Source organism: Oncorhynchus tshawytscha, linkage group LG18, assembly GCF_018296145.1.
Source record: "Oncorhynchus tshawytscha isolate Ot180627B linkage group LG18, Otsh_v2.0, whole genome shotgun sequence".
Lineage (NCBI taxonomy): Eukaryota > Metazoa > Chordata > Actinopteri > Salmoniformes > Salmonidae > Oncorhynchus > Oncorhynchus tshawytscha.
Genome location: NC_056446.1, coordinates 44,016,792 through 44,028,000, shown reverse-complemented (window position 1 = coordinate 44,028,000; position 11,209 = coordinate 44,016,792). Strand labels below are relative to the sequence as shown.

Sequence of the window (11,209 nt, the reverse complement as noted above, 5' to 3'; positions counted from 1 at the left end):
GCAGGTTGTAAAGGTGTGCTTGGCAGATTGTAAAGGTGTGCTTGGCAGATTGTAAAGGTGGGCTTGGCAGATTGTAAAGGTGGGCTTGGCAGATTGTAAAGGTGGGCTTGGCAGATTGTAAAGGTGGGCTTGGCAGATTGTAAAGGTGGGCTTGGCAGGTTGTAAAGGTGTGCTTGGCAGGTTGTAAAGGTGGGCTTGGCAGATTGTAAAGGTGGGCTTGGCAGATTGTAAAGGTGGGCTTGGCAGATTGTAAAGGTGGGCCTGGCAGATTGTAAAGGTGGGCTTGGCAGATTGTAAAGGTGTGCTTGGCAGATTGTAAAGGTGTGCTTGGCAGATTGTAAAGGTGGGCTTGGCACATTGTAAAGGTGGGCTTGGCAGATTGTAAAGGTGGACTTGGCAGGTTGTAAAGGTGTGCTTGGCAGGTTGTAAAGGTGTGCTTGGCAGATTGTAAAGGTGGGCCTGGCAGATTGTAAAGGTGTGCTTGGCAGATTGTAAAGGTGTGCTTGGCAGGTTGTAAAGGTGTGCTTGGCAGATTGTAAAGGTGGGCCTGGCAGATTGTAAAGGTGTGCTTGGCAGGTTGTAAAGGTGGGCTTGGCACATTGTAAAGGTGGGCTTGGCAGATTGTAAAGGTGGACTTGGCAGGTTGTAAAGGTGTGCTTGGCAGGTTGTAAAGGTGTGCTTGGCAGATTGTAAAGGTGGGCCTGGCAGATTGTAAAGGTGGGCTTGGCAGGTTGTAAAGGTGTGCTTGGCAGATTGTAAAGGTGTGCTTGGCAGATTGTAAAGGTGGACCTGGCAGATTGTAACCTACTAGGCTACAAAAGGAGTCTGAGGCGTTAAGCTGTGTGGTGTCTTTCATGACCTCTGTCATTCATCTGTTCTGCTCCACCTTCACTGCGCTGCTGCCTTCCCCAGGAAGAGACACTGCAGCCTGGGGGGAGTGGGGACAATTGACCAGGGAGAGCAAGGGAGCTGAATAATCGACCCAAAGCCCCCATAAAAACAGTCCTGGGTAACTGCATACATGGAGTGTATCTGAAGGTGAGTGAGTCAACAGAAGTGGGAGGGTCAACAGAAGTGGGAGGGTCAACAGAAGTGGGAGGGTCAACAGAAGTGGGAGGGTCAACAGAAGTGTAACATTTTAGCTAAGCTTAACCCTATCCCTTTTCCTAACCTTAACCTCAGTCTCCTAACCTGCCACGTTAGTCATCTTAACCTGCCACGTTAGTCATCTTAACCTGCCACGTAAACGTTAAGCCGTGGTGCACCTGGAGCGGTCTAACCATAATAGAGTGTTCATTTTACACACATGGCTGTTGATTCACCCACTCCTTTTGCAATGCCCACTTTGTTTCAAACACACTGTGTTGCCTGTTGTGAGTGGGAGACATCTATCTTCAGGTCAGACACTATTGATCCCACATCATTTAAAGGCCTCGCTATGATAAAGCACATACTACAAAAAAAAGGTGCCATCTAGAACCTAAAATGGTTATTCGGCTTAGCCCCCATAGGATAACCCTTTTCAGTTCCAGGTAGAACTATTTTCGGTTCCAGGTAGAACTATTGAGTTCCAAAGGGGCACAACTTTGGTTTTCGGAGTGTGGGGTTGGGGGGCGTCTGGGGCCGTCCGCATGGTCCTAAAGCCCTCTGTCGTCTCGTTTTGTATCACATTACAATGATAAATCTGTGGGGGGGTGCAAAAATGCTATTTTAGAATGTGGGGGGTGGGGGCAAAAATGCTATTTTAGAATGTGGGGGGGCATGTCCCCCGTCCCCAGTGAAAGTTGCACCCATGAGTAAAACCGTTTCCAAAGACAATTCTACCTGGAACCAAAAAAAAAGGTTCTACCTGGAACCAAAAAATAGGTTATCCTATGGGGACAGCCAAAGACCCCTTTTTGGAAGCTTTTTTTCTAAGAGAGTACCCAGTGGAGAGGAGACTAGACTATCGTGGGCGTTTAGGTTTATTTACTGCTACTGCCTACAGAAATATTATGCACCAGATTGCTAGACTATAAAGTAGCCTACTATCACCAATAATAAAATGTAGCATACAGTCAGAGGAATCAACGGAATATATTAATATATTATACCACCAGCCAGGTCGGGGAAAAGCCCTTCTCTCCTCACCTCACAGTCGTACAGATCGCTCAGTTGTTCAATAATCCACTCCTCCAAGATCAGTCTCTTCCGCAGCTCCTTCCTGTCGTATTTCACCGTCACTTTCCCCTGCTTCCTCTGGACCGGGTCGTCCCGCGGCATGGGTCCGGACCCAGCGCACCCTACCCCGGCCAGCGGCTGGAAGAACACCCGGCTGGCGGCCGCAGGCAACAGGGCGCTCGTCTCGGTGCTGGCGGCTGACATTGCAGTGTTTAGTGTGTGTGTGTGTGTGACAGAGAGAGAGAGCGACGGAGGGAGCTACTGTACTGCCTGGCTAAGAAATGAACACCGTTTTTAAAACACCTGCTACTTAAAATACAGCGCGCTCAGAGGAGGGCAGAGATGATGTGTGTGATAGCCTAGCGGCCAGCCTAATACCAATGATGGATTTACCCATTAGGCAACACTTCCATTTTAAAAGGGGACCTTATTACGGTGTAATTCATTGTGATAATACATAGTTGTAACTAACTGATGGTAATTGCAGTCTGTAATTACAGAGGTGTAACAATGAATGTTAAAACAAATGTTAAAGTTTCAGATAGCATCCATACATTTTTTTTTCAGCTTGTGTAACGGATGTGAAACGGCTAGCTAGTTAGCGGTGGTGCGCGCTAAATAGCGTTTCAATCGGTGACGTCACTTGCTCTGAGACCTTGAGGTAGTGGTTCCCCTTGCTCTGCAAGGGCCGTGGCTTTCGTGGAGCGATGGGTAATGATGCTTCGTGGGTGACTGTTGTTGATGTGTGCAGAGGGTCCCTGGTTACACTTGCACATTTCAGCCTGCACAAATCATGTGATGTGACAAGCGTTAAACCAATTAAAAACTACCCACCTCATTGATACAACTCTGCAACAAAGGCTTCTGGAGTATGATTCCCAGGCCCAATAGTAAAAAGGAGTTCACAACATCATCATCATAAATCAAGGTCGACAATCTACTGGCAAATCCTTTAAAAATTATTATCATATGAAGAGAAATTATAGATAAAACGTATCGGTGCTCATTGGCCATTGGACATAAACATTACACAAATTCAATAATGAGTGGTTTGGATGGAATCTGGATGGAATCTGTGGCTAACTGCAAGCGCTGCATAGCAATCACTAGTCTGCTATTCAGTGTTGTGGGTGTGTGGTCCAAGTCTGGGTTTAAGGGTCTCTTTTCCAACCTTAACAGGATAAACATTCACATGCAACACCATGGAACAGGAACGGTTGAATACACTGGCCATGCTGTCAATCCAGCATGACTTCTGCTGCTTTCAAGACAACTGGGAACTGGGAAATCTCAGACTTCAGTCAGTTCAAGACAACTGGGAACTGGGAAATCTCAGACTTCAGTGAGTTCAAGACAACTGGAAACTGGGAAATCTCAGACTTCAGTCAGTTCAAGACAACTGGAAACTGGGAAATCTCAGACTTCAGTGAGTTCAAGACAACTGGAAACTGGGAAATGTCAGACTTCAGTGAGTTCAAGACAACTGGAAACTGGGAAATCTCAGACTTCAGTGAGTTCAAGACAACTGGAAACTGGGAAATCTCAGACTTCAGTGAGTTCAAGACAACCGAGAACTCAGAAATTTTTTTGCTCTGAATGGGAAAATACATTTTGAACGGTCATCCAACTTCCAAGTCGGGATTCTGGCCTCTTTCTAGAGGTCCGACCTGAAGATTACCAATGTACCCCCCCCCAGAGTTCCCAGTTGCCTTGAAAGCACCATAAATCCAGAGAATGCCAGACTGACAAAATGTGCCCACAAGAAGGACCGTCGCGCCACCTTCCTGCTCAAGTGAGCACAGCACAAGAAGGTCCAAAAATATCTTGCATACTGCTGCATAAATTATGTCATGTGCCAGGGAGATTTGTATACTGTAGCTAAGAAAGTAATACTAAGTGTATGTTGTGTAGTAAGCTGTTAGAAGCCCATGTTCCTCACCTTAATCATTTGGTCCCTACCCCACTCATAACTTACCCTACTGTTCTGACTTGGTGGTGCACATGTAACCTATTACCTGTTTTAGAGATCATTGGATATTGTAAACGCTTTCATTTTCAGCGTATATGCCCCCTTTATTTATCCTACGGTTCTGACTTGGTGTACAGGGATAATACAGTAAGAACGGCCCATGTTCTGGGATATATCTACAATCAGCTATATTGGTCCTCTAATACAGGACTAGTAAAGGCCCAGTGCACTACTTTAGTGATTTTAATTCATTATTTTAATTACATTTTTTTAGCAGCACCCACAGCTCCTCCACTACCCGCGGCACTTTGGGATGTTGCAATTAGTTATCTATCCCAGGAATTAAGGCATCATGTCAAGATCTACCCATTTGCTCAACACGCTCAAAATAATACCTTGATTAGACCCAAATTTGCTGACCATGACATCATGTGACTGTGCACAAAGAACAGGTCGAGAAGGTCAGTGTGCAAAATACAGGCGAGAGATTTTTATTTTTTATTCCTTTTTTTTAACCTTTATTTAACCAGGCAAGTCAGTTAAGAACAAATTATTGTTTTCAATGACGGCCTAGGAACAATGAACTGTAGCTGGCTAACATTAGCTTCTTTTGTTAGGCCTACCAACTAGGCTAGCTAGTTACCACCTGCAGAGCAGACTTTCCATGCAATCTGCTGAGTTATTTTGGATTAGCTAGCTTTCTAACTTTGACTAGCTAGCAACCTAAAGCTGGCAAATAGCTATGCTATAGTCATTACTAGCTAGCTAATGTTAATTGGGCTCGATGGTCTTGGCTATAATGGGTATTACGTGAGACAGACTAGCCAGCTACTTGTATAAACACACTATGAGTTATGTTAGCTAATTTGCAATGCAGCTAAAAGAGATACTGCAGCCTAACTTAGTGTTAGCAAGCGCTATTATCGTTAGCCGGATAATACAACTACCTAGGTAGCTAAGAGAGAAACCGATGAAGACAGAGTTGTCCATTTCCATTGTTACTTGTAATGCTGTGTTTTCTAAATTAGCCATCTATCTACCACTTGTCATTTGGTAAGAAATGTAAGGTATTTTTTACATGTTGCAATAAAGTTGACTAAAGGAGAAGTTCACCTTTTGTTTGTAGGTATTTACACTTGGCAATGAGTAGTAAGTAATTGTATAGAAATTGCTAATAAGTAAGTAACACTTCATTTTAACCTTCGCGCACCAGTCCCGTTAGCGGGATCGATTTGACAACATCCAGTGAAATTGCAGAGCTCCAAATTCAAACTACAGAAATATCAATATTCAACATTCAAGAAAATATAAGTGTTATACATCAAAATAAAGCTTAGCTTCTTGATAATCCAGCCGCAGTGTCAGATTTCACAAAAGCTTTACGGTGAAAGCACACCATGCGATTATCTGAGAACAGTGCCCCGCCTACAAACACATGAAAATAATTTCAACCAGGGAGGTGGCGACACAAAAGTCAGAAATAACGACATAATAAACGCCTTACCTTTGAAGATCTTCTGCTGTTGGCACTCCAAAATGTGCCAGAAACATCACAAATGGTGCTTTTGTTCTATAATGTCCTTTATATCCCCAAAATGTCCATTTATTTGGCGCGTTTGATTCAGAAATACAGCAGTTCCAACATGCCTACAAAGTATCTAATAAGTTACCTGTAAACTTGGTCCAAACATTTCAAACAACGTTCCTAATCCAACCTAAGGTGTCCTAAAACGTAAATAATCGCAAAAAATTAAGATGGAATATACCGTGTTCAATACCAGATAAAAACAACGTGAAGCACGCTCCAGTTCCAGGTTCCTATTAAATAGGGCTTTCAATATATATATATATTTTTCTTCCCTGGATGGTTTGTCCTCGGGGTTTCGCCTGCCAAATCAGTTCTGTTATACTCACACACATTATTTTAACCGTTGTAGGAACTTTAGAGTGTTTCCTATCTAAATCTACCAATTATATGCATATCCTAGCTTCTGGGCCTGAGTAACAGGCAGTTTACTTTGGGCACGCTTTTCATTCGGACGTGAAAATACTGCCCCCTATCCCTAGCTAAATCACGTGTAACACCTAGTAATTACATTGTACTTGTGCAGACAAGTAATCTGATTTGGTTATCTTCCCACTACACTCTACACGCGTACAGTAGACCCCAGCTTGACCTTTAGCTGATCTGGTTTTTGTGAAAACAAGTTTAACACAAATGGTACAAGTTCTATCAACAACATTCAGCGGACATTTTGAAGACTGTGCGTTCATGGGGTAATTAACATAATTAGAGACTGTGTCTCGGGACACCCAGCGCATCACAAGAGATTACAACTGAATGCAATGCAGTGGAGGAGAAACTAAAAACAGTCGATTGGTGAATTTAGTTTAGCATTCGTTGTTATACTTCTGTAATTACAGACTGCAATTACCACCAGTTGCCATGTTATTATTATTATAGTGTAATTGAGTTATTACAATTAACAACAACGCTTGTTAGTGTTTATTACACTGTAAAAAGGACCCAACCATTCATTATGCTGAATCAAATGTGTTAGTGCCGAGATGGAACAAATACCTGCATGTTGAACAAATAACAACGTTTAAAGCTTGATAAACCTTTTAACCTTTTAGAAAGGCCCAACCTTTAGATATTTTATTAAATTAGTTTTAAGCAAATTGATCAGGTTCTTACATTAGAGCACTTAAAATGAACAAAAAAATAGAAAAAAGCAACATGCAATAATTTCAACGATTTTACGGAGTTAATTCGTATAAGGAAATCAGTCAATTGAAATAAATTCATTAGGCCCTAATCTAGGGATTTCACCTGAAAGGGCATAGGCCCACCCACTGGGGAGCCAGGCTCAGCCAATCAGAATTCATTTTTTCCACACAAAATAGCATTATTACAGACAGAAATACCCCCTCAGTTTCATCAGCTTCCCGGGCGGCTGGTCTCAAGATGATCCCGCAGGCGAAGAAGCCTGATGTGGAGGTCCTGGGTTGGCGTGGTTACACATGGTCAGCGGTTGTGGGGCCTGTTGGACGTGCTGCCAAATTCTCCAAAACGACTTTGGACGCGGCTTATGGTAGAGAAATTAACATTAAATTATCTGGCAACAGCTCTGGTGGACATTCCTGTAGTCAGCATGCCAACTGCACGCTCCCTCAAAACTTGAGACATCTGTGGCTTTGGGTTGTGTGACAAAACTGCACATTTGAGAGTTGCCTTTTATTGTCTCCAGCACAAGGTGCACCTATGTAATGACCATGCTGTTTAAATCAGCTTCTTGATATGCCACAGCTGTCAGGTGGATGGATTATCTTGGTAAAAGGAGAAACGCTCACTAACAGGGATGTAAACAAATTTGTGCACAACATTTGCGAGAAATAAGCTTTTTGTCTAACATTTCTGGGATGTTTTATTTCAGCTCATGAAACACGGGACCAACACTTTGCATGTTGAGTTTATGTATATTTTTCCACCCTCAACATTTGCTTAGACTATAAATGATTAGTGATCTGTACATTTTAAAGTGGAGTTTGTTGTTGGGGTTACCTACCCAGCCCCCCTCAGTCTCCCTACTAACCAAGGCAGCATCTCAAATAACACCCCGTTCCCTATGAAGTGGAAAGGAAGTAGTGCAATTTGGGACAGACACATCCCTGTCTCCCTGTAGGTTTAACTTGGACCGATCCGTCTCTCTGCAGACCCTGTCCTCTCCCAAAGGCAGCAAAGAGCTGAGGGAGACTGTCATTAATACCGAGCTTATATAAGATGATCACAAACGCTCTAAACTAATTCTGTCCCCAATCAGAGCTCTGTGCTTCTCCCCAACCGAGCTATATAACCACAGCGCACGTACGCACGCACGCACGCACGCACGCACGCACGCAGGTTGTGGTTTAGTCTGCCCTCTGATGGTCGAATGTGTAATAACATCAGAAAAATTCTCAAACTGAGAAGACAAATTCTGACAAACTCATCTTCCAGATAACATGAATTTGTTTTATTGACATATACAGACAGAACAGTTGGGTAACTATGGAGACCAACAAAATGGAGTCCTTTACAAAACTCGATATGGTTCCATACCCATTCCTTCTTCTCAGTGAAGGACTTAGTCAAATATACACTTTGTAATTTATACATAATATAATAGCTATATATTGATAAGTATTTATAGGTTCTTCATGTTAATTCCTTCAAAAAAATAAATGTAGTCTGCCACCTGTGTTCATGGGATGTAGACAGGTAAATATGATGTAATGGTTGGGCCCAAATATGGTCGACGTGATGACGTCACATGACGATGACAAGACAGCATGACGTCACATGACGATGACAAGACAGCATGACGTCAACATGTTGCCCAGGACAAGACAGCATGACGTCAACATGTTGCCCAGGACAAGACAGCATGACGTCAACATGTTGCCCAGGACAAGACAGCATGACGTCAACATATTGCGGTAGACTGTTAACTACAGCAGACTGTTCACCACGGTAGACTGTTCACCACGGCAGACTGTTTACCACGGCAGACTGTTCACCACGGTAGACTGTTCACCACGGCAGACTGTTCACCACAGCAGACTGTTCACCACGGCAGACTGTTCACCACAGCAGACTGTTCACCACGGCAGACTGTTCACCACGGCAGACTGTTTACCACGGTAGACTGTTTACTACGGCAGACTGTTCACCACAGCAGACTGTTCACCACGGCAGACTGTTCACCACAGTAGACTGTTCACCACAGTAGACTGTTTACTACGGCAGACTGTTTACCTGGCAGACAGTTTACGGAGTGCTTGAGATGGACTATATTGCAGTCAGACTGCGCAGAATCACTGATCTACAAATCACCGTGCATCACAGATGACGGTGTAATTGAACAATTATGTGATGAAGATCATCGATTCTGTGCCTTGCCCTGCTCAAACGGATCTCTTCAAACCAGCTGTGTGTCTGACACGTTGGAATGAATATCTGTTCTGTTTCTAACTAATAGAACGGGTTTACTGTGGTGACCGACAACAGTCCCGAGCCGCCTCGCTCTCTGATCGGGCAAACACACGCCATAAGTAGCAGCAGCATGAACTTTTTAATAAACCCTTGATCATAAATAGGATCATGGCCTGCAGGAAGATGTTTAGGGGTAGGAGTGCTGACATTTTCTCTCCGAGGCTACAGGCTATTCTGATTCGCTCACACAGAGTGAAACTAAATACGTTTATTTTTAATTTTTAATTTTACTATTTTCTACATTGTAGACATCAAAACAATGAAATAACACGTATGGAATCATGTAGTAACCACCACTTGCTTTGACAAGCTTTATATATATATATATATATATATATATATATATATATATATATATATATATATATATATATATATATATATATATATATATATATAACAATGTTATTAATTAGGGCGTGTTGCAGCATCCTCAGCACCTCTATGGATAAGATCATTAAACAATCATAAATGATTGGATCAAGTTATTTTAGAATGCAGAGAAATGTCAAGGGTCAACGACAGTTCATTATCCCAATACATCTGGTGGCTGATTTGGCCAAAACAACAAACTCAACCATCCATCCCCGTCCTTAATTATTTGGTACAAAGCCCTCCAAAGGGAGTGGAGGGGGGGAGGGGAGGGGGGGGTACTCAAGCCTCTTCTGATTGGTTGAAGGGAATGCCAACAACCATGTGCAGCTTTAGAGAGGAGCCAATCGAATCACTCACACGATGTGACATGGGTGGGATCTTTGGGTTTGGAGGTCAATCAATCGCCGTAGAAACAAAAACGGAGAGGAGATGTGTTCAAGCCAGCTCTACAGAAGAACATATCATCTTTAGATTTATCTAATTATTATAACTGTAGCACTAAACATGGAAATACCTCAGCAGTCTACAAACTATTCGTCTTTTACTGAAAGGAAACAGTTTTGTTTTGTTTAACTTAACCTCAGCCCTCCCCACGCATCATCCAACTATGGCTAAGGCCCAAAGGCACCCTATTCCCTATGCAGGGCACTACTTTAGACCAGGGCTCTATGACACCCTATTCCCTATGCAGGGCACTACTTTAGACCAGTGCTCTACTTTAGACCAGGGCTCTATGACACCCTATTCCCTATGCAGGGCACTACTTTAGACCAGGGCTCTATGACACCTAATCAGGGCACTACTTTAGACCAGGGCTCTATGACACCCTATTCCCTATGCAGGGCACTACTTTAGACCAGGGCTCTATGACACCCTAATCAGGGCACTACTTTAGACCAGGGCTCTATGACACCTAATCAGGGCACTACTTTAGACCAGGGCTCTATGACACCTAATCAGGGCACTACTTTAGACCAGGGCTCTATGACACCCTATTCCCTATGCAGGGCACTACTTTAGACCAGGGCTCTATGACACCCTATTCCCTATGCAGGGCACTACTTTAGACCAGGGCTCTATGGCACCCTAATCAGGGCACTACTTTAGACCAGGGCTCTATGACACCCTATTCCCTATGCAGGGCACTACTTTAGACCAGGGCTCTATGGCACCCTATTCCCTATGCAGGGCACTACTTTAGACCAGGGCACTACTTAAAACCCTCCACCATCTCCCCCTCCACCATATCCCCTTCTACCACCTCCCCCATCTCCCCCTCCACCATCTCCCCCTCCACCATGTGTCCTCCACCATCTCCCCCTCCACCATGTGTCCTCCACCATCTCCCCCTCCACCATGTGTCCTCCACCATCTCCCCCTCCACCATCTCCCCCTCCGCCATCTCCCCTCCACCATGTGTCCTCCACCATCTCCCCCTCCACCATGTGTCATCCACCATCCCCCCCCCCCATATCCCCTCCACCATCTCCCCCTCTCCACCATCCCCCCTCCCCCATATCCCCTCCACCATCTCCCCCTCTCCACCATCTCCCCCTCCACCATGTGTCCTCCACCATGTGTCCTCCACCATCTCCCCCTCCACCATGTGTCCTCCACCATGTGTCCTCCACCATGTGTCCTCCACCATGTGTCCTCCACCATGTGTCCTC

At 44.1% G+C, this 11,209-nt stretch overlaps 1 protein-coding gene across 1 annotated transcript in view; it reads right to left on the bottom strand.

Annotated features, from left to right (window-relative positions):
• LOC112241869 (protein phosphatase 1 regulatory subunit 14C-like) overlaps positions 1-2,536 on the bottom strand; it is a 26,422-nt gene extending 23,886 nt beyond the window's left edge. Inside the window, exon 1 of the mRNA XM_042301122.1 lies at positions 2,131-2,536. Within this exon, the coding sequence (XP_042157056.1) occupies positions 2,131-2,364 (234 nt within the window). The 5' untranslated portion in view covers positions 2,365-2,536. The remainder of the gene's footprint in view (positions 1-2,130) is intronic.
• Between the last annotated feature and the right edge of the window lie 8,673 nt (positions 2,537-11,209).